This window comes from Uloborus diversus, chromosome 1 (genome assembly GCF_026930045.1).
Source record: "Uloborus diversus isolate 005 chromosome 1, Udiv.v.3.1, whole genome shotgun sequence".
Lineage (NCBI taxonomy): Eukaryota > Metazoa > Arthropoda > Arachnida > Araneae > Uloboridae > Uloborus > Uloborus diversus.
In genome coordinates, this window is record NC_072731.1 from 167,184,512 (window position 1) to 167,208,957 (window position 24,446).

The following is a 24,446-nucleotide window of genomic DNA, read 5'->3' on the forward strand; positions in this document are numbered from 1 at the left end:
TAAAGTAATTAACTACTAATTTTTGTAAATTTAAAAATAAAATAAAATAAAAAAGGCTGATTTTAATCAAATTAATCTGATTTAAATTAAAAAAATCAGAATTTTTTGATTAAAAAAAATCACAAACCCTGTCTCAGATACAATATATTTTTTTCATCAACTTACTGATTGTGCAAGCTTAATTTTGCATCGCTAAGTAACTATTGGATCATTAATAAATATCATGTAAAAAACTAAGCAAAAATTACCATAACTCCTGGCTTTGGTTCTAAGTGTGTCCTCACTGGTTGAGTGACTGCAGCTGTGCCTGAACCAGAGAATGTTGTAACGGGTGTTCTTGCTGCAACCAAGTTAATAGGTTGAGTATGATCAGCATCTTCATGTTCCGTAGCTTTGTTTTCAGGCTTTTGATTATTCATACTAAAACAATAAAAATAATCATGAGAGGACCTTCTAATTAAATAGTACATATTTTTAGTGATATTAACAATGTGAAACAGCTAAATTAGTTCATTTTCATAATAACATACCAGATAAAATTCAAAACTAATAATTGCACAGCATACATTATTATATACGTAATAATGCTCTTTACAAAGAACATAGTGTTTTACCTAAAAATAACCTTAACTATGGCTTAAAAAAAATACAATTAAAAATTTGCGGAAAAATCTGTATAGCAAAAGTGTTTTAACTTTTGAACAATAGTTCATTCATGAGAAGATACTAATAATTAAAAATCCAGATTGAAGTAAGTCATTTCAAGTGACTTGATCTCATTTGAAAACAGAATGTAAAAACAACAACCTTGAAAGTTATTTTTTTTTTTTAATTTCTAGTTTTAGACCTCAAGATTCAGAAAATTTTCAAGTGACCAATGGCCACTAGACTCAAAAAATTTGGTGGCCACCAGTTTTTCGGGTTTTGAAAACAGCGCTCTAGTACAAGAATGGGGGGGGGGGGGGGGGGGGGCGATTTCAATTTGTATTTCTTGAAACAAATATTATGAAAGTGATGCTAAAGGAATGCTAACAAGAAATATAAAAAAATCATTAAACCAAAAATAAAGTAGTGTACACAGTGAAAAAAAAAGTATTTCCCATAAAAACAACAACAAATTCCTTTAAAATCTTTTTGTAAATCATTGCAAATGCTATGGTAGTAAAAATCAACATGCACTTTTCAGGTAACTAGTTTAATGAAAAGAATTAACTGTAAGAAAATTAGCACGAAGGAAATCGAAAAAATATTAGATAAACATATGATTTAATTTTTTTCAATAATTAAGATTTTTTTTTTTTTTTTTGGCATAAAAATAATTAACTACAAACCTCCTCCAGTAATATACAATTTGGCATTTACCAAGAATATATTTCCAAAAAAAAAACATTCTTTTTGCATTATTTGAACTAAAGGTATGACCAAACATAGCGACTACGTTCCATACGCAGCATCTCCATGTTAGGATGACTATGAAGGGAAAACGATCAAAGACTGGCTATTTGGATTATATTTTAATCTGATGCGATTGAAGATTAAAAAATTACAACAGTTATTCGAATAGAAACTAGCCCCCGTTGTTTAAACGATTTTCAATGGAACGTATTCCTAATCGATTGCGAGTATTAGCGTCCACATCACAGCAGAAATATAAGATATAGTTTATAGAAATATAGTTTTTTTTCTTTCTATTTTTAATGATATATAGGATTTTTAATGAAATACATTATTTATGGGACAACATGGAACATTGTTTATGGCAAAGGAATGATAAAACGGGGCTCACAGGGGAGGGGGGACTTTCTGCGGTCAAAAACAAGTTGCCTTTTCAAGTTTTAAATTAAATAATTTGTCTTCCTATTTTGACGATTGTTTCAGAATAAAGGCTGTTTGAGTTAATTGGGAATCAAATAGGATCGGAACGACCTTCGAGGGTTTATGCAAAAAAACATACAATATGATTTTTTTTTTTTTTTCACTTTTAAAGAATCGAAATTTGCAAAATATGTTCATACTTTTAGAACAAGATTTAAAGCAAAACATAAACTGTTTTAGAAAAAGATCAATAATTAATCCTTAAGAAACTACAATTAAGACAAAATAGTCGGTTTTTAGCACAAAAGCGTCTAAATCAATTAGAATTTTAAAAAAATGTTCTGAAGATAAAATTTCGCATTTTTCCAGAAAATATTTACGAATTACCCGGGAAAAAAGAGCACATTTTGCGTTGTTATCAATAGTTTGCACTGCAATGAACATCCAATGCCATTTTTGGAAACTTAGGCTCTTAAAAAGTCTTGTGCACTGCCATCTGGGAATGACCAAATATGGTGGCTACGACAAAAATTAAGAAATAATTTTTTGAATTTGTGGCGTGAAAACAATTTACAAACAATAAATCTTCGTGAAACTACAATTCAGTTGAAAAGTTTCTGGCACATTTGCGTCCAAGGCAATGAGGATAAGATTAAGTTTTAAGAACAAAATTTTTCATTTCTCAAGAAAATTACATATTTAAAATAAATTTTAAGAAAAAAACAACAAGTTGCAGCACATTTTGCGTTGTTTTCATTAGTTTGCAGTTAAAGAAAACATCCAATTCTGCTTTGTTTTTGGAAACTTAGACATTTAAGCATCGTGTCTACTTCCATCTTATAAATGACCAAAAATGGCGACTACGTTTCATTCGTAGCTGAAAAGACTTTTCGATTAAAAAACGATTTTCCCAATTGACCCTACCATCCGCAGGCTTGTGCTTTAGATGCAAGAAAATGTTTCTCTCCCGTTAAATTTGTGCATAATTGCTGTTCACCCTAGGAATTTTTTTCTTTGGAACTATTGAGGGGCAAAAATGGCGTCCGCGGTCCTTTTTTATTTTATTGCCAGCGTCATTTTGCCTCAAAACTTTTATATATTTTTTTTCAGGAAACATCGATAAAAACGAAGATTAGAACTCAAGGTACAAAATTCCCTGGGAAAAAAATTGCAAAAAAAAAATTTTGGGGGGGGAGGGGGGGCAAAATTTTAAATTTCCCTGACATTTTTAACTATGTCGTTTTCCATGACGATTCCAGGTTCTCCGGAGCGTACAAACCCCGTTTAATAACCGTATTTTCCTGTGCATTATCCGCGGACGGCCTATAATCTGCAGGTTCTAAAATGGGCCTGAAGAAAAAAAAAGTTTTGCATAATCAGAGGAGGTGTAAAAAAAGAAAAAAATTTAATATACCATTTGAGCAACTAAACGTGAAAAGCTTATTACTTTGAAGAAATAATCAAAATTAATCTGAAATATAATCTAAAATACAATGATTTCTTCTTGAAATCATGATTATAGTACGCTAATTACTTGAAAAACAAAGAGTCAAGACAAAGGAGCAAACGCTCTAATCTTGAGCAAATGGCTTCCTAATTCACTGTATTCTTGCTTTTTTTACATGGCCTAAATCGCGTAAGAGGAGCATTCAAGCATCGTAAAATAACCAACATACAGGCAGGCAGTGAGAAAGAACATGCAAGCTTTGTAAAATAAACAACATTTAGTCGGAGTACGATCTCTATCGGTGAACCCTTATAGTACTGATGCACTGAAATTCTGTTCTTGGGATCTAAATTAAAAATAACCCCCCAAAAAAGTTGGCGACTGTAGAAATTTTTTGGGGTCGCCAATTTTGAAAACTGAGTCGCCACGTGGCGAGTGGCGACCGTAAATCTTGACCTTTATCTAGTTTTATAACCTTATTGTTCAAATTGTAAAAATAGCATTTAATATCAAGCTCAGAGTTACCCTCCTGTGGTAAGAAAAGCGAAGAACTATGAACAAGTACCAAGCAGCTTATTCTGTAGCATTCCAAGACGGATGCTATAGGGTCTGGTGGGGGAAAGTGGTCAATGGGGTAAAGTGGTCATACGTCAAATAAATGGCTATGGCTTGGAAATAAATGTTCGAATGAATGTGAAAATTTTATTTTAGAGTAGGACAGTTAGAAACTACATTTCGAATACAAAATTTTACAACTGGCAAAATTTTATTTAGTAAAAAAAAATATTTTGCATGAATATGAAAAACTTTAAAATCTAAACACTTCTTTCAACTTCCTTGGAAAATTTTGTTTGTTAGAATTTTGAACAGATTGACTGCACATGAAGCTTCCTACATGTCTCAAGAACTATTACTCATTAGCAGTTAGCTGAATCTATTTTATTTAATTTTTTAGAACAATTTATGTAAGATGGGGTAAAGTGGTCAGAATATTAGGCTTAATGAATATTGTTCTTCTGATGTTATACTTTACGTATAAGGCAGATTCACATTAAATATTAATCTTACCAGTCTTGCATAATATAGACGAACGCGCGAACAGTGTTCGCAGAAAATGTTTGGCTCTGCAGAAATTTTTTAAAAACTGCTAACGTTAATTTAAAGAAAAACCAATTTTTTTAAAGGGAAATTAAAAAAAATCCCAGTTTATTTCTGTTGAAGCCTTTTAAAGCACATGTGTCAAAAAAATAATGGTTTTGGCAGTTTTCTTCAGTTGGTGAAAAATAAACAAACTAGTTATTGTAAAAAAGAAAAAAAGTTTTAAAAACTGTTTTTTTTTTTTTTTGTCTCTATCATATTTGAATATAAATTTAATTCTTTATTCACAAGGGTGAATTAGGCAAAATAATTATTTGCAGAAAATTTTCCAGTTAGGATTTCTGTTTGCAGAAAGCTTTTCATTTTATCTAAGTCTGAATCTTACTTAATATGTATTGTTTTTATAGTAAACGGGGTTAATTAAACGACTGTCTGAGTATATATACGCATATATACTCGTGTAGGCACGTACGTAGACGTATTCACATAAATGCACCAATAAATACGTATATGGGTATCTGCAAGTAATTTTTATCCATACAGCTATGCATTCTACTATAAACGTATACACTCGCTTATACTCATTTATACACACACTTATATACTCAGGTAGACACGTATATCCGCGTATGTACTCGAGTAAACGATACATACAAACATAATAAATGCAGGTATACAGGGTGAGTTTAAACTCTTGAGGAAATTATTAAAATGTGTTCGAGGGGAGGATACAAAGCAAAAATTATAAGGAACATATGGTAACAAACACAATGCTCATGCACTACATGCACGCAATGCCAGAAACTGATGGATGCAAAAAAGGTCACAAATTTATTACTCAAGGACAATTTTACGCAACATTTTAGGTCTTAAGGAAGTTTTAAAGTGAATGATGAAATTTGCGGCCTGCAGCTGTAATACAGGCGTCGCATTCACAGATCACTCTCAGTTGCAATAACGAGACTTTTGAAAAACTTTCATCAGCCGCTGCGCCTTTGTTGCGATGCGTGTATTAGAGCTACTACAGGCCGTAACTTTTAACAACTGCTCTAAACAGTTCTTAAAAACTAAAATGTTAGGTAAAATTATCTTTGTGCAACAAATTTGTGCCCTGTTTTGCATCCGTCAGTTTGTGGCTTTGTGTACATGTAGGGCGTCAATGATTATAACTTCCTTATGATTCTTTGTTTCTTATCCTCCTCTCTCACACTCCTTCGATTTTTTCCGAAGAGCTTAGATTCACTCTGTAGGCCAACATTTATATAAGCTTATATTCTCGTGTATACATACTGGTGTACACACGTAAATGTACGTATACACGTCTATACAGGTATATAATCGTGTTTACACGTATACATGCGTATATACTCGTCCTTCCATATTATATATACTACAAAGATGCACTGGATGTATTCACGAATTAATTCGTGTATACCCGCATATGTATGGTATGTACACTTATATATGCTTATATATGTCTACTTTACACGTATATACTCAGGCATGCACGTCTGGTGATACAAAAGCATATGCGCAAAAGATGTTCGTTTATACGCGTATATACTCGTATAGACACGTGACAAGTATATATTTGACAAGTATATACACGTGACACGTATGTACTTGTATATACTTGAGTGGGCACGTGCATGCATGTATCTGATGTATACATGTATCTACTCATATAGGAACGTGTTATATTCGTGTAGAACACGACACGTATACCTTCGTGTATGCACGCATTTACTCGTAAATACACTTGTAACTACAAAAAAAACCAAAATATACAAGTATTAGGGTTATTTATTATGGTTTTGTATCTATTTTTAACTATGACCACTTTAAAGTAAGGCAAAACAACATTAGAAGAAGCACAAATTCGCAAATTTGTCTTACTTTACTGTTCAGCACAAAGGTATTTATCTTATGACCACTTTACCCCATGCTATGACCACTTTCCTCCACCCCATGGGATAAAGTGGTCACAAAAACATAGGGAAAAGAAAGTTCTATAAAACTACTAAAATCAATATTTTTCTTCCAAAAATTCAATCTACCATGTTCTTTACTATTGCAATGTAAAATAACAATAGAAAAAGTTGAAGTGTTTAAAGAATTTATTGTATTTGTTATCCACCTAAGTTGAAAACCTACGATTTTATGACCACATTACCCCACCAGACCCTAATAAGTGTTTTATCCTAATTTGGGGTCATCTGTCCGGAATAGCCAGCCATTACAGTTGGAGGTAGTAAGACCCTTATTAAAGCTGAGATTATCTTCAAACAGGTAGCTAAATTTATTTTATAACACCAGCAAGGGCCCACAAATCTGGTATTACTCCTCACCTTGTTAAATTGGAGGTAAAAGTTTCGGTAGTAAGCTGAGAGTATCCTACTTACTATCCTTCATTATTAAGTATTATCAAATGAAATAATCAACTTACATCTTTCAAACCTTTTCTTAAAATAAAAAACTAATAATAATAAATAAATAAATAAAAATAATTATAATAATAAGAGAGAGAAGGAGGAAATTGAGTTTAATTGTATATCATGCATTGATTGGTATCATTTGGCTTTGTCTAGGAAATAATAAGGAAAATGATGAACGAAAATCAGATATACAGCATAAAAACAGTGCTGTATGTCCCATATGCAAGTGGCAGAAACCTTAAACATTACTTGAAAATACTACATTTCAAAACATAAAATCTATATTAAGCATTTAAGCAAAACGTTTAGCATCCAAAAAAAAACAACATAAAAATACAATCTTTAAAACTTCAGGCATTATAAAATACAGAAAAATATTGAATGAGAAAGTAAAAAGTTTATTTAGAAGTAACAGTGGGTAAAACTTTTAACGTGACTTCCAAGTTGTTTTGATATTAATGAGTAAAAATACGATGCTAGAATAAAAACAACAGATATATTAAATTCCTATGAATAAGTAAATTTATTGTGCAGATGGTAGAATTACAATAACTGATGCCAATGTGAATTTCAAAAACAATTTCTAAAGTCATACAAAACCAGGGGTCTGGCCAGAGGATATTTGGGTCCGTTAACGGACCCTTCACAAAAATCCGATCAACCAAAACGGACCTTTCACAAAATCCTGATCAGCCAAAACGGACCCTTCACAAAATTCTGATAAACAAGAACGGATCTTTCACAAATTATTTATTGAAAGAGCAAATCTGAAAGCAAAATAACGCACATTAAACCTAAACCGCACATTAAACCTAAACCGATAAGATTTGGAACCTTTTTTAAAGTCAAATCAGAGAGATCAGCTTATACAAAATCTACTAATTTTGCAAAGAAAAAAAAATCGGCACTCTTGTGATGCTCCTGCAAGCGCAAATTGCTACTGCCAAATGAATATAATGCTTGTTTGTTTATTGGAAAGAAATTAACAGCTGAAAATAAGTTTGGTTTTATCACAGCTAATTAGCAGCGGTGTTGTTGTAAACTTTTCTGAAAAGGCGTTGGTAAGCGCTTTTCTGCTTTTCTCCCCACTCATGATTTAATAAACAATAATAATAATATATATCAGCGAAATGAACTTAGAACTGCAAAAGGGATAGTAAAGGGTGAGGGGAAAAATATGATCCCTTCAGATAGTGTTACCAACTTCAAAATTATCACCATTTAGAGTCTGGCATTAAACCTTTATAATGACTTGATTAGAAAATATTATCATTTTACCAGCTTGTCAATATTTGTGTTTTTATGGTGCAGTGTGATGTTTAACTGTTATTTTGGGGAGAAAATTATATAGGTTTGATTTTTCGATGCTAACAAGGATGATTAACTTTAAATAAACTCTTTTACTTGCAGTTTTTTTCTCTTTAGATGTCTACATTTTTAAAAATACAATCTTTTTAACATCCGATATGAGAATCATATTTTGTTCTTTTTTCAAGCTAACTTCGCTTTATTAGGATGCAAATAAATGAAAAGGCTCTATTTTTGTTTGAACACTCATTTCAAGTTTTTAAAGCAAAATTCCATTTTCTTTTATGAGTCAATTAAAATGCTGAATCGATGAGGGTTTTTTTTTTTGTTTTGTTTTTTGCTTCCTGTGTCCACAGATATTAATGATATGTTTATCATAGCACTCTAAAATGCAATTTTAAAATAATTTTACCAAAAATATTTCTTTTACAAGCCGTTTTTTATACTTTTGATGCCTTCACTTTGAGAATAGCGATCTCTTTGCATCTGCTATGGGAATCCGATTTTTTGAATTTTTGAAGTTTAGAACGCTTTGTTAAGTGGTAAACAAAAAAAATATGTTTTTATTTTTGTTAAAATCACGAAATTTATAATTTTTAAACAAATTTTGTGTTTTTTTAAGAGTGTTTTGGGTCAAAAAGTTAAATGCTGAACCCTTGTCTGATTTTTTTTTTTATTTATTGTTACAATTATTTTAATTGCTGTACAGAAATATTTCTAGTATAATTTAACATAACGTAGAATGGTAGATAAAATATTGCTACTTGAGAGAGCGATGCCCTTCCCCCCCCCCCCCCCCCCGCCAAATACTAGAAAAACACCCCAGAATGATATTCTCAACATAGAAGAGGAAAACACTGAACTTGAAATTTAAATGATGCAGTTTGTGCCCTCTCTAAATTCTAAAAATTCGTTTTAACAAAATTTTTTGGTGAGGGGGGGGGGGGGATTATTCGATTTTTCATGGAGAGACCCCTGAAAACGCTTACTGCTCAAAATAGATCGATTTTTCGATTTCAAAAGAAAAGGCAAATTTCAGAAAATAATCAACATATGGAATAATCTATTTCGTACCAACTCATTAAAAAGTAATTAATAAACGTTTCTCAACTATCTTAATCATCATTAAATAATAAAATAAATAGCATAAAAGCTCGATTTCCTACTGAGTTGTTTCTAACTATATCGTGCATCAGATAAGTTTTAAATGCGTTATAAAATCAGTTGACGCGTGTTTATACATTAAATTCAAGGGGGAGGGGGGAAGTGACATGAAGAATATCTGCAATGAAACACTTCTTAAAAATATTTCAGAAAAGCAAAAACCTGAGCACTGAACATTAGCTAAAAATACATAGAGTGAATATTTTAATTTCAGGGAAAATTCATTATTAATGAAATATAAGATGGAAATAGACGTAACATATTTAAACACGGAGCACACACCAATTATTCAAGCTTTACGAATCAACAAACAAAAATCTTACTTCTTAAACATTTGAAATCGTGTTATTTGACACAGAATGTTATTTTACTTAATTACACCAACAGCACCGTCAACTGCACAAATATTGTTGAAGATGTTGTTTTCCATCCAGTAAGAATAAGTAGAAAACACTTTCATGAAGAAGAAATATCAGGGCATGTTCGTTTACTTATGAACGTAACAGATCAAACAGTAAACGATCCCCCAATAGTTACAAAATAAAAATAAAATCTAGAAGACATCCAAAATTCCTCCCCGAAGGAAGAGTTGTTTTTTTTAACCGCTGTGCCACTGTCTGCGCAAGCGTTACCTCATGATTAGTGATGCCACTTCTTACCAACAACGCATATTTTTATTTTTATTCATAATTTTAATCCAGTAATGGATTAGAAAGTAGATAAACGTGAAAAAAAATAGGAATTTCAAACTAATAACGGAAAATTCATGTTTTAAATATTACATTTACATCTTGATAAGTTGAAATCTTTGCTATTGGTGGCGCTGTTAAGCAAACAGGTGGAGAGGAGTTCGAGTATTCGCTGTTAGAGGGAGCCACATGGCTCGAAAACTGTCATATGAGGTAATGCATTTCATTTTCATCAAGAAAAATAGAAAAAAAATTAATTTGAATTTTGACATCTTGAATTCAAATTATGTTTTTCGCAATCACGAGTTTGTGTATGTAGGCGTGTGTTTTTGTGTGTGGGGGTATGTGTGTTTTTGTGTAGGGGGTATATGTGTGTAGGCATATGTGTTTGTGTCTGTGTGCAGGCATGAATATGTGGGTAGTTGTGAGTGTGTGTGTGTATGTGTGTGTAGGTGTATGTGTTTGTGTATGTGTGCGTGTGTTTGTGTGTGTGTGTATGTATGCGCGCGTGTGTAGGACATGGATGCAACCTGGAGACGGCTTTCGCTAGAGTAGCAGCATCGTGAGGACCCGGTCGACGGTGATGGTGCGGAGGGTGGGGGTGGCGGTGGGAAAATAAAATGATAGGACGCCAAAAACAGTCAAATAAAAGTAATAAGCAATCGTGATTGCTCAAAAAAAAAAAATAAAAAAAAAAAAATACTTTGAATTTTGACATCTAGAATTCAAGTTATGCTTTTCGCAATCACGAGTGTGTGTGTGTGTATGTAGGCGTGTGCGTTTGTGTCTGTGAGCAGGCATGAGTGTGTATGTAGGTGTGTATGTATGCGTGTGTTTGTGTATGTGTAGGTGTGTATGTATGTGTGTATTTATGCGTGTGTGTGTGTGTGTGTGTGTATAATATGGACGCAACCTGGAGACGGTTTTCGCTGGAGGAGCAGCATCGTGATAGTAAGCAAAATATCTTGCCTCAGTATTGCATAAAGGTTGACATGCAAGAAAAATCATCTTTCATTAATGCTGCCTCAATATTGTTATGTTACTCCATTTATGCAGTCAGCAGGCTGCCACAATATTGACTGACAAGGTGTATGCAGCATAATATCAGGAAAATATCAAGGGTAGGCTGCTTTTGTAATATTGCATACGTATTGATATGACAGGATAATATCAAGATGTTGTCATGACAGCATAAAATCAAGGTCTAGGCAAGATGATCTTGCTTTTGTAATCTTGCATACGTATTGATATGACAGGATAATATCAAGATGTTGTCATGACAGCATGAAATCAAGGTCTAGGCAAGATGATCTTGCTTTTGTAATATTGCATACGTACTGATATGACAGGAAAATGTCAGGATACATTGACATGACAGTATGAAATCAGCACGTTTGCAAGGTGTTTTGTCCATTTATTTATTTGTATTAATTTCACTTTAAACTCGAGAATTAAATTTCATTCTTTAATTATTTCTGTTATTCTTCAAGATAGTTTTCTAGCCTAAGAATATTTTCAAAGCTGACATCTGATCGGAAATTCATATAAAGGTATTAATATTACTCGCAATTTAATTTAAAAAATAAATGTTTCTTCATTTTGCGTAATACTTGACTTATTTTTTAAATTCATGCTTCTAATTGTTTTTTAAAGACATACAATGCCTAGTTAGGAATAATTGCGGAAGTTTTTATAGCACATTTAAGAGTAAAGATTGCAAAATAATAAATAAATAAATACAATAAAGTGCATTTTCAAATGGATGTCAGCATTGAAAATATCCCATGGACAAAACATATGAATTTATCTTAAAGAATAACATAAATAACCATTGAATAAAATTAATCTTACGTGAGATTGAAGTGATAATACGAAATTCTGGGCTTCATCTCCTTTGTTTCAAAGTCTAGGGACGAAAAAAGTTATTTTCGGCCATTTCTAACATTGATCGCACATCGTCTGCGATATGACTTGTTTAGTACTATATTAATAAACAAATGCAGTTATCCGTGATTCATAAGTTTTTCCTAAAACAATACTATTCCACACTAGTAACTAAGCAACCAACTTAACGAAGCCTAAGGAATGCAAGGCCACGTGCAGCTCCTCTGAACCGACTGAATCGCAGGTCGAAGCAGGAAGATGTGCCAGCAATGCGACGTACGCTGGGTAGAAAGAACTGTGCGCATGCGCAAGTATCAACGAAGGTCCACCTGTTCTATTGTGTACTAATTACCTTGACGGCGACAGCATGAAATCAATATCATCTTGACGGCGTCAACATGTATGCAATGTTGTTATTTTAAGGTAATACCAATATTGATATTTTAAGATGAATGCAATGTTGCATACGTGTTGTTATTGTAATATTGCTTCTTTATGCAAGCTTTATGCAGTATGAAACACGTCAATATTGACGCCGTCAGTATAATATCAAGATCTGTCAAGGTTACTTAAAATACACCGCCAGCTCAGTTATTCCATCCGAGGACTGCAGTTTCGTGCTTTTTAGCACTCATCAGCCCGGAATAGGAATCACATGAGCTGGAGGCGAAAAATCGCCTCCAGCTCATGTGATTCCTATTCCGGGCTGATGAGTGCTAAAAAGCACGAAACTGCAGTCCTCGGATGGAATAACTGAGCTGGCGGTGTATTTTAAGTATTTCTGCCTTAGCCCTGGCTTTAGGGCGGTAACTTACTATGAAATATCTGTCAAGGTTGATGCAAGAAATTTTGCTAGTAGGGAGGACTGTCGACGGTGGTGCTGCAAAGAGAGGCGGGGGGAAAATAAAATCATAGGAATTGAAAACAGTCAAATGAGAACAATAAGCAATGTGATCAAAAAAAAAAAAGCATTAACAATTGAACATGATCAACGCAAGAAATGAATACTGTATCGAGCCACAGAGGGTAATAAGAAAATTATATATTACTATGCATATTCAAAGATATATACGGATACAAAGACGCGGTCTAGGAACATTGGGCGCCGGGCATATTGGGTACCGGGAACATTGGGCGCAGAGCTCTGGTGCCTGGCATACTGAGAGGCGGGAGCATTGGGCGCCTGGCATATTGGGCAGATGGAACGTTGGGCGTTGGGAAAGTTGGGCGCCGTCGATTGAACGCACTGTCTTTGGGCACCGAAAATGTTAAACAGCGCCCAAAACCGGGGCGCCCTATGCCCTGCGCCCAAATTTCCTTTAGCCCAATCTGCTCGGCGTCCAATGTTCTCTGTGTCCAATCGAACGCGCCCTATCGAAGGCGCCCAATCTTCCCATTTCGACAAGGACGAGGCGATGGGAGAGATCTTTTGAGGGATTCTCCACCGGTAAAATGGGACACATGTACAAAAAAAAAAAAAAAAAAAAAAAAAAAAAAAAAAAACAAAGAGGGCCGTTTGGGAGGTCAAAAACTGGGAGAGGTTGTGTTTGAATTTTCATTCTTCGCATATTTTTCGAACATATATAATCTATGCATTAGAGGATAAAACTGGTTAAGAAGGATCTGTCATTGCTCGAATATAAAAAACCGGAAGAAAATTAGAAACCGGAAAACTTTTGGAAATTGCAGGTCTAAAAACGCAATTTTAGATGAACTTTGCTAATGCTAAGGAAAGCAGAGGTTTCGGGACATTCCCCAGAAATTTTTCGGAATTTCTGTCGACTGCATTTGCTGACGATTAAGAAAGTGGTGGGGCTTAGGAAATTTCTCCCATCGATTTTCGAGTTGATTTACCATCCCACACAATATGCTTCAAAAATGGAACTCCAAAAGCGAAAATTTTGACAATCCGAAGATATTAAGGAAATAAGAGTTCTGGGACTCTTCTCGGGAAGTTGTTCAACATTGAAGTCCTTAAAAAGAAGTTTTTAGACGGTTTTAAGTGATGTAAGAGGGCAACGTTCAGATTGTCTTTCCTTTAAATTTGGCGAGATTGTTGATTTAAAAACACAATTTTTGTCGTTTTTGATATTAGTAAAATGGGTTTCGATGGTCCTTCTCCAGAAATTTTTCGAAATTGAAGTCATAAAAATGCGGTTGCTGGCATTTTTGCAGGGCCGGGTAATGAAGCTCTAAATCGCTATTTGGACATCTTCAGCGCGTCTGATGGTGAGATGTTCGGCGACTTTTCCTTCGGAGATATCTACAAATTGAAGACTAGAAAACAAAATAAGTTTTCCAAATATCTTTCTTTCTTTTGTACCCAATTCCAAAACGTTTCCCTATAATTCGGAGGGAAAACTTAAAGTTTGCGGATATTGCGCCACCAGGGGACGCGAAAGCGCCCCACTCTCCAGAGGTTATGAGAACCTGTGAATGAGACAAATAAATTTTCCAAACTTTCTTTCCCTTGTCCCTGATTCCAAAACCTTACCCCTAAATTTAGTGGGAAAACTAATTGGTTGCGGATATTGCGCCACCTTGGGAGGATGCGAACTCGCCCCACAGATTGACAACTGGTGAATGAGACAAATAATGTTTCCAAATAGTTTTCTTTCTCTCTTTTCTTTTGTTCTTTAATATTTCGTTTACAAGTAGTATTGCATGATGCAAACACAGCGTTGCATCACGCATTACTACATCGTATATGAACTATTTTCAAAATTGAGTGAAAATACTATTGAAACATCTGCAAAGCAAAAACAATTTAAAAAGTACACTAGCGGAAAACAGAAAAACGAAGTTAAAACGAATAGGAGCAGTTAACTATCATTGATGTGATTGAATACCGCGGGAAATATTTTGCTGCTTGCTCATAGATTATACAAAGGGCTCAAAGATAAGATGTTTTTTCCCTTCGTGGTGGGATCGGTGGGGGGGGGGGGGGAACTAATTGCAGTTTTTTTTTTGGCTGTGCTTGTGCATAATGTTTCTTATCAACATAATTGTTTTGTAAAACTATTTCTGAGTAATGATTTATGGTAGCTTAAGGCAGAAGTCGCCGGTGGTGCCTACGACGCCCCCTTCTTATTGGCGCCCTTGATTTTTTCAGGGAGGTGCAATAGCCCCTGTTGCCCCCCTCCCCTCCTCTGGATCCGCGGCTGACGTGGATCAACGATGGATGTCTTCTGCTATGTTTTTAAGTGTGATCTAAAAATTAGTTTTTAAGTACTTTTTTTTTCTTCAAAGAGAGCATGGTAAGTATTGCAATTTATTAATGGTTTAAGAATATGCTAAATAAGCTTACTTGTGTATAATTAAATACATCAACTGCAATGCATCAGACAAAAAAAAAAAAAAAGTTAGTTTCCGCATTAGAAGGGGTAAGATGAATCGTTCCCGTCTTGATCTTTGATACCCCTCCCCAATAAATGTTTATCTGACAAAATAATAGTACAAGACAAAATAATAATAATATTAATAATGAAGGAAAAGTTAAGGATATTTCAATATCGATTTTAAAGTTCATAATCGTATTTATTTTTTTTTACAAATTTAGAAATTCACAATTTGAGCAAACTTCAAATAATGTGTTGGTGGAAAATGCGGGTGGTTTTCCGATAAAATGTGAGAAAATACATAGGAATCAATTATCAAAACTATAAAGATATGGGCACGGGAAATAAAAGAATTGCTTGGGGGCTCCGTCTCTGCTCGCTGATGGCTCTACCAACCATTGCGATGAAATAAAATTTAAGAAAGAACTTATCATAATTTGAACAATATTAAAACCCACCCCAATAAAAGCTTCTTCCAACATTAGCTTTCACCTGAAGAAAAATTAGTGAACTTAATGAGAATACGCTTTACAAAATTATTAATAAGTATTAAGAAATGAACTTCCAGCATCCAGTATTCATATGAATTTTGGTGTCTTGAATTAAAATTAGGTTTTTTTTTGTTTTTTCCAAACAAGAATACTAATAGGACCCTACTCGTTGAGTTTCTTGTTTCTACAAATGTGTAGTGATTTAGAGGATGCGGCATTAAAAATAAAGATTTTATGGCCGATATGTTAAAGTTATTTATTTTAACTCAATTTGGCAGAAAATAATGTTATAATTACAGATGTATTTAAAAAAAAAAAAAAAAAAAGAAAAGAAAAGAAAAGAAAATGTCAATATTATAACAATTTGCTTAAAACATCGTTGGAAATATAATTACCTCTACGCACTAGCGCAGCCTGAATATACCTTCTGGAGGTGGGTTTAAGAAGTCCTTACATGGTATAAATTACTGTATAGGATCAGCGGTAATGTTAAAACCAAGGTCTTTTTGGTGGAGGTTCTTACTAAAGCCGTGTCATTGCCTCTTGTTGCCTCTTTTACAATAGCTACACATTTTATTTACGATGAACCGTTACTTATAGTAACTTCATCTCATTTTCAATCCGAACAGGACACGCCTCCCCCCCCCCTTCCCCGACTGGAACGTGGGACATTAAAATAACTTTTGTGCGATAGAGAAACATAAGTGATTATATTCTTCTGTTGATCAATATTTTCCTTTCTTCACATAGAAATCACCTACTTCAATTTGAAAAAATTATACGGACCCTCAAAACGGAAGAAAAATTGATTTTTTAGCATACCATAAAAACTACTGAATATTTTGAGCTCAAATAAAAAAAATTAACAGTATAAATTTTTTCTAGATTGTTTTTCCAATTAAAATATAATATGGTTCCAGGTCATAGTTTTGAAATATATATATATATATATATATATATATATATAATTTCATAATTCATAAAAAAATCAGAATTTATTTTTGTAAGTAAATATAAGTTTTGTAAAGTAAATGACAATTTTATTTTTGGGTTGATTCATACTAAAAAAAAAAATCTATTTCACTTACCCAAGGTGGTTTAGATATTGTATGCAAAACTATGAACATTCTTTTTAACATTACGAAATGTTTTTTTTTTTCAATCAAATTGTGAATCAATGGCAAAAGCAACTGAACAAAATTTTGTATACAACATTCTTTCGGTAGGGGCGGACTGGCCGAGACCCACGTGATAACAGGCCAGACAACTCCTCTCCCCCCCCGCTTCGTTACGCCACCAGTCGTCGATCTTTGAACTTGGCGCGAAACTTTGAAAGCAGTGCAGTTTCAAGCAAATAGTGCTCTGGTTGAAATAGATGAAATAGGAAATATGTAACTTCGGATGCACATTCTTGAACGCAATACTCTTGAATTTATCTCATCCTTTAAACGTACCGGAATGTAGAGGCAATTAAATATATATATATATATATATAATTAGTCTTGTAAGTGTCTGAGTGTCTGCTGAGTGAGTCAGCGATTTGCGCTACCGAACAACCTGCATGCGAAGAAAAAAATCGGGCGCCTCATGGAATAAATTTTAAAGTTCGGAGGTAAGTACTTTTCTCAAATAAAGAAATTAACATTTTATCCAATAGAATTCATGCAGTTAAGGTTACTTAACTTTTCCTCCATTACACAAACAATTGTCAGTTTCCTTTCTGATATCTTTGTCTGTAATTTGTAATTTCAGCATACTGCTTTAATATTTGAAACGGTTAACTTGCAACTTTTTATTTCTTTATTTTTTCAACCTTGTACACGCATTTATTCGAAATGGATTTTCCAAGCTAATATACATGTGTCAAAATTTTCTGCGAATATACTTGTTGCTATCAGAAGCAACGCAACTTGGTGTTGATATTCAGTTAATATGTAAACAAGTTTTTTGAAACAGGCTTTTAACTGAACTAATCTTACATTTTCTGTTTCGATTAAATTGTTTCATACGCTAGCATGTGTTATTTTGATCAAAAAACATTCCTTGATGGGCTTCCGTAGTTCTGAGGTAAGAAGATTAGCTTTGAACGCCGGAGGTCGTGGGTTCGATACTTAAACATTTTCTCCCAACTACGCCCCTGCAATGTTATTCAAACAAGCTGGTTCTGTGCGCAAACTAAAAAAAAATATGTTTTTTTTTTGCACTGTTGTCTTTAAGTTTTAAGATATTATGTACAAATTGTGGTTGAGTTAACGGTATTCATGATTTCTGGGCTTGCGAAAGATTACTTTTGAGCAGTGGATACATAACGTGTTTTTGCCAAATGCTCTATGATTGTTTGTTATGCTTAAAAAAGGCAAAATGTCTTGAACTATATAATTTTGAACTCCTTGGGTTTTCTGTTAATAAGCTTTCAGGAACTCTGAAATTGTAATATAAATTGAATTAAGGGGCTGTCCATAAAGGATGTTGCAAAATTTTGAACAAATCCCCCCCCCTCCCTCCTTGTTACATGTAACGCTGTTCAACATGAGCATATTGTTATAAACAACGCGTGATGTCACACTTCTTGTTATCCTTTCCCTTCCCCCTGTCACAATTATGTCACACCGAATTCCTAAAAGAGCCTACTCAGAAAAATGTTGATCTAAATTTAACATATATGAAGTTTTAAGTATTGAAGAAAGTTGCTAAAATGGTCATTCTATGAGAAGTTTTTTGAAAAAGGTTACTTTGTCATCAATTAATGCTCTTTAAAATAATTTTTCAAAAGCCTAAAATGATGAACTATTAAAGCCCCCCCCCCCCCCACACACAAGAATCATTAGCATCAGAAAAAGCTAAAAATGGAAAAGTAGCCAAATTCCAAAAAAAAAAAAAGGCTGCTTTGATATTGAATACATTTTTTGATGTACAACATACAGTATTCATGATCTTGTATAATTCATTCTTTACTTAACGTTTTTAAAGTTGAATTCCTGTGTAACTTTTCGAGAGTGCCCACCGAAGGGGGGAGGGGTAGGAATCATAGTCTCATAATAATGATAGCTTTTCAACGGCTATAGTTATAAATAACTGTGCCCTTGAAATTTTAAGGGAGATGGGGGAGATGTTTATGGGGTATTTTTCTTGAAGTTTTCATAATTGAAGGAGGTAGGGCACCGTTTACTTTGGGGGATGGCACCCAAACATTCATGTCTTTTTAAAAGTATAAATTTGCTAAGCTAAGTTAACATTAATAATCTGGTATTATGTATTTTAATTTGATGTTATGTCTTTGAAACGTATTGCACTTATATTTCCCGTTCACTTTAGTAAAAATGTTTATTTATATTTTAAAATTTCATTTTATTGTTATTCAAATACAATGGTAAAAGTATTTTTTATTTTGATGTAATTGTAAAATGAAAGTTCATCTATTTATTTGAATACTTCTTAAGACTTAATGTTTCAATACAATATACGAGTAGTTAAAATGCGATTAGTGTTAAAAAAATTTTCAAATGAAAAATAAAACTGTTTATTTATCACTTCGTTTTTACAAGATTGTAAAATAAAATCGTGTTTAGTTATTTGAATACTTTGTAAGACTTAGAAATGTTTTTATGTGAAATACTATGAATTAAGCTCAGTGTATTTTTTAATGTATGATTATTGGTTCCTTTTTATGTTTTCTAATGAAAAAGTAGAAGTTTTAATGCTACTAAAATAATAGAAGACAATAATAAATAAACCAAATAGTTTAATTGAACCAAAATACTAATCGAAAAGCTCACTTCCCAATATCATTGTGGATCGACTAACGATGACGTCATTTGCTAGTTGGATGGCCTTCCTATCTCGAAGGCCTCGGACTGGCCCGCTGGCTCATCGGCCAGCGGGCTGATGTGCTCTCCCGACTTGTGCACTCTCGAACGCTGTCTGTGCGCCTTCCATTTTTTTTTAAAATCTTTTTTTTTTTTTTTTTGCGCCCTCAAACCTGTGCGATTTTGGTTTTTTTTTCTTTCTTTTTTTTGTTCCCTTGAACCTGTGCGCCCTCGCTTTTTTTTTTCGCCCTCGAACCTGGGCACCTTTGTTTATTATTATCATTATTATTATTTTCATTTTTATTTTTACAATCACGATTGCTTATTGTTCTCATTTGACCGTCTTTGGTGTCCGTGCCTTTTTCAGCTTGGACCAGGGACACAAGCACCACCGCCCATCACCGTCCTCTGCAGGCGCGGCTCCGAGCACTGCCTCCTGGAATCCGTTTCTCCTGGTCGGTAGCGTCCATGTCCTACACACACGCACGCTCATATACACACTCACACACGCTCATACACAAGCTTTTACACACATACACACATCCCTACGTGCATATACACAGTTCTATACACACACACAAGCCTACACATGCACGTACGCGCGCCTACACACACACACAAACACACAACTATACACACGTAACCGCCCAGGAGGAGGGGCAGGCTTCGGGGGGCAGAAGCCGTTTCTAGAAACAATGAAGAGGGTCCTGTCGCAACTCGTGATTGCGAAAAACGTAATTTGAATTCAAAATTTAAGAATTCAAGTTAATTTTCAATTTTTTATTTTTTTTTTCTTTTTTTCTTTTTTAAATTTATTTTATTTATTTATTTTTTTGCGCTTTTTTCGCACTCAAACCTGAGTGCCTTCGGTTTTCTTGTGTCCTTGAATCTGTGTGCCTTCTTTTTACTTTCTTCTATATCTAATACATAGAAGAAAGTATTAGATTCGTGCAAATTTTCGAATTTCGAATTTTGACGGATTCGAACGTTTTGAGGTGTGCTGAGTCCATTTCGACTATTTTTGGAAAATGTCTGTCTGTCTGTGTGTGTGTATGTATGTATGTGTGTGTGTGTGTCACGTCTGTGTGTGACCAGTTTTTTGTGGCCGCTCTACAGCAAAAACTACCGCATGAAATCGAACGAAATTTGGTACACATATGTGCCCCTATGTGAACTTGTGCCCATTGGTTTTTGACGCGAATTCCTCCAAGGGGGGTGGAGCAATGGGACGTTTTTTGAGTTACGCGTGCTTGCTATTCCTCAGGAACTAACTGGCGGAATCAGACAAAATTTGGTCCATATGTTGCCATTAACAGGAACAGGTGCTGATTCAATTTTGGTGTCAATAACTCAAAGGGGGGTTGAGCTATAGAACGTTTTTTGTCGTCAATTGTGACTGCTGTATCTCAAGAAATAATGAACAGAATGAAAGAAAAATTTATCGGCAAGTAGTCCTTAGTGGGTATAAGAGCTGATTTTATTTTGGGCCATGCTCAATGATTTAAAATTTTTAACTGTTGCCATCTTATGTTTGTTAACAAATAAAATATTTGTAATTAATTCAAGCAAGGCTTTTAAAATAACTTTCAATTTTCGCTCTTTGCTTTGCTTTTGCAATAATTCAGACATTGGGATGGTAGTCAAGTTTTTGCATGTGTAATTTTGTTTTTGTTGGGAATATTGCTTCCTCGTCAAGCATGGGGAGGGATCAGAAAAAAAAAGAAAAATATAGAAGAAAGTTTCGTGATGGCCACAACATACTAGTTTCTTTTTGCTTCCTCGGATTTCATTTGCATCGTCCTTTGCTATGTAAAAGGAAGTAAAAAAATAAAATGGCAGTAGCAATTTGAGCAACAAATTCAGAAACCGTTTCAGAATATAATAAGCATGAGAAGTTTGGGAAAAAGAGAAACCTTTAGTTAGATATTAAATTGAACCATTTTTCATCTGCATGAATGGCATCATGTAGCAAATATTTAAATTAAAACAAGTAAAATTATGAGTCATTTATTTTGTTTTTAAGCAAGATTTTTAACTGAAAACGCTTTGAATGGAAAGATTTGCTTTGAATGATTGAAAATAATCAAAGTTTGTAGTTTTAACATTTTCAATTATTCTTTTGATGTTGGAAAACAAATATTAAAATATTTTATAGGGAAGAAATAGGATGAACTTTTACCACAACCCTGAAAATGCCCTAAGGAGGGCTAATGAATTTATTGAGGTGCAGAGAAATGAAGAAGCGATGGATATTTTGTTTGATGCTCTTAAAAATAGAAAAAACCGTGTGAATACAAAACCATACGAGCCGATTATACTCAAGTTTTTGGAGCTATGTGTCAGTTTAAAAAAATATCAAGCTGCGAAATATGGCTTGTTTATGTACCGCACTATATGTCATGGAGTGAACTGCAAGTCGTGGGAAGACGCTGTGACTAGTCTTTTGAACCAAGTTGAGCAAAATGTCAACTTGGCGCAAGAAGAACTTGAGCACAACTCATCTGCAGTCGAAAATTTTGTTCAAGAACTTACCCCTGAATATTTGCTCAAGTTCGTTACTTGTGAAGATACACATGACAGAACGGAGAAGTTGTTTCTTTTTCCTTGGATTAAGTTTCTATATGAATGCTATCGTATTAGTTTAGAGCTGTTACGAAACTACCAAACAAGTCAATTTTATCACGAAATAGCTACAAAGGCTTTAAAGTTTTGCGTAAAGTATTCCCGCAAAAATGAACTAAGGAAAATATGCAATTTGATAAGAATTCATTTGGATTACATGTTCAAACGGCAAACGCAAATATTAGATCATGAAAACGAGTTGGAGATTCAGATGCTGTACCTACAAACTGGTATCACCCAACTGGAAAGTGCAATGAGCCTAGAATTATGGCAAGAAGCCTTTAAAGCAATTGAAGATATCTATCTTTTTCTTAGTATTTCTAAAAAAAGTCTTAACTCTAGAATATTTGCGAATTACTATGACAAGTTGGCTTTTGTCTTTTTTAAATCTCAAGACTTTTTGTTTCACGCTGCAGCCCTTTTACGTTATTATTTGTTACTTAAAGATTTGAAGAAATGTGTAACAGTTCAAGAGTTATCCAAAGTTTCAGCTCAAGTTGTAGTTGCTGCGCTTGTGATTCCGTTCAAAGTCATTAATAAAAGTGTTAATCTAATTGCTGAAATAGACGAATCAGTCATTGATAAAAAACACAGACTTCTAGCAACATTGTTGGATTTACCAAATATTCCGTCACGAGCAACTTTGATTAAAGATTTAGAACGGTTTGGAGTGGTTCAAAATGCCCCACAAGAAATACAAACATTTTTCCAGCACTTTGAGCTTGGGATATCTCCATTTGAGTTAAGTGCTCATGTTAATTATATCGTTAATTTTTTTAATACAACAGCGTGTTATTATAACTTAACCCAATACATTAGTCCACTACAAAATATAGCTGGGGTGAGATTAGTGTTACAGTTATCCGAAGTTTATCAAACTGTTGCCTTTAAGAAACTTAATGCTCTGATGCCCTTTGCTGATAACCTTTTTATCGAAACTTTTACTGTGCATACTGCAAGGCGATATCGCATTCCATTATCGGTAGATCACATTAATCAATGTGTTCGCTTCAATTCAAAGGCAAGTTTGTTCAAAAGGGAATCAATAGAAGCAAATTACGCTAAAGATGCGATATTACTCGACAAAAGCTTTGAACCACTTTCTTTAATTCACTCGTCGCTGAAGAATATTGTTCGATTGCTTGATGATAAAAACGTAACCTTCAACAAGTCAAGAGCATATTCCCGAATGGCCCGAGAATACTTTGCTACTCGAGACATCCATCACCGTCAAATATTTGAACGCAAGAAAATCATTGCGAAACAAAAAGAGGAAATTGAAATTATAAAGCAAAGGAAGAGTGAAGATGAAAAGAAGATCCAGATTGATACTTTAGAAAAGTATGCTAAAATTGAGAAAGAAAGATTAAAGAAAGAGGCTGAAGAGAGACAACTGCAACAAATTCAGCGCCAACAGTTGGAACGTAAGCAGAATATAATTATGGAAAAGGTAGCACTTTTACGAAATACTGAAGTTGGTAGCCAATTGATCGAAATCTTGCAACTGGATGGGGTAAAGAACTTGGATCCAGATATTTTGTGGAATAAACAAATAGAGCATATATTGAAAGAAAAGAGAGAATTTGTTGCTCGTTTGAAAAGACAAGAAAGAGTTGTTGACCATTTTGAAAGAGCAAAAAGACTCGAAGAAATCCCACTGTTGGCAACTAATTACAACGAGTTCAAAATTCACGACTTGAAGGTTTGGGAAGATCTCGAAAAAGAAAAAATGCAGATTGTTCACGAAGAACGGGCATATTTTCTTAACTATCGAAATAGAATCACCGACATGAAGTCAGATTTGAGTAAATTTATCAGGAAGATTAAGAAGCGTAAAAATATTGAATGTAAGAAACAACTAAAAGACTTTGAAAAAATGCTCAAATCAGAGAAAGAAATTCGTCTTGAAGCTAGAGCCAACGCGAGAAAAGTTGGTAGAAAAAACATTTGGAAGGAAAGTCAGCAAACCTTTGTCAAAAGATCCAATACTGTTGCTCAAGCAACTAACAAAAGATGGGAAAATATTCCAGAAAAATCAGGAGGGACGGAGCAGCGACAACAAGAATACTATCGTTTTGTGCCGGGCGTCAAAAAAGAGTCTTCAAGGTATCCAAATAAAAATACAAGTATGGAAAAAAACTTTAAATCTGAAAGCAGACAAAGTACTTCACGCCATGAAAATTATTCCAATAGTGAGCGTACGTATCACCATGTTGGAAACATTCAGAATATTTCTTCACCGTACTCGTTGTCTGGTGCAAAAAACGATGACTGTATAGTAACACTAAAGTGGAATGAAGAATCAGAAACCAGATCTTTAAAACAAAAAGCTTCTCCTGACCTATCCAG

At 34.0% G+C, this 24,446-nt stretch overlaps 1 protein-coding gene across 1 annotated transcript in view; it reads right to left on the reverse strand.

Moving 5' to 3' along the window:
- LOC129233431 (histone deacetylase complex subunit SAP130-like) overlaps window positions 1-9,781 on the reverse strand; it is a 64,958-nt gene extending 55,177 nt beyond the window's left edge. Inside the window, exons 1-2 of the mRNA XM_054867462.1 lie at window positions 9,591-9,781; window positions 249-420 (exon numbers count right to left, since the gene is read on the reverse strand). Of these exons, the coding sequence (XP_054723437.1) occupies window positions 249-420; window positions 9,591-9,601 (183 nt within the window). The 5' untranslated portion in view covers window positions 9,602-9,781. The remainder of the gene's footprint in view (window positions 1-248; window positions 421-9,590) is intronic.
- Between the last annotated feature and the right edge of the window lie 14,665 nt (window positions 9,782-24,446).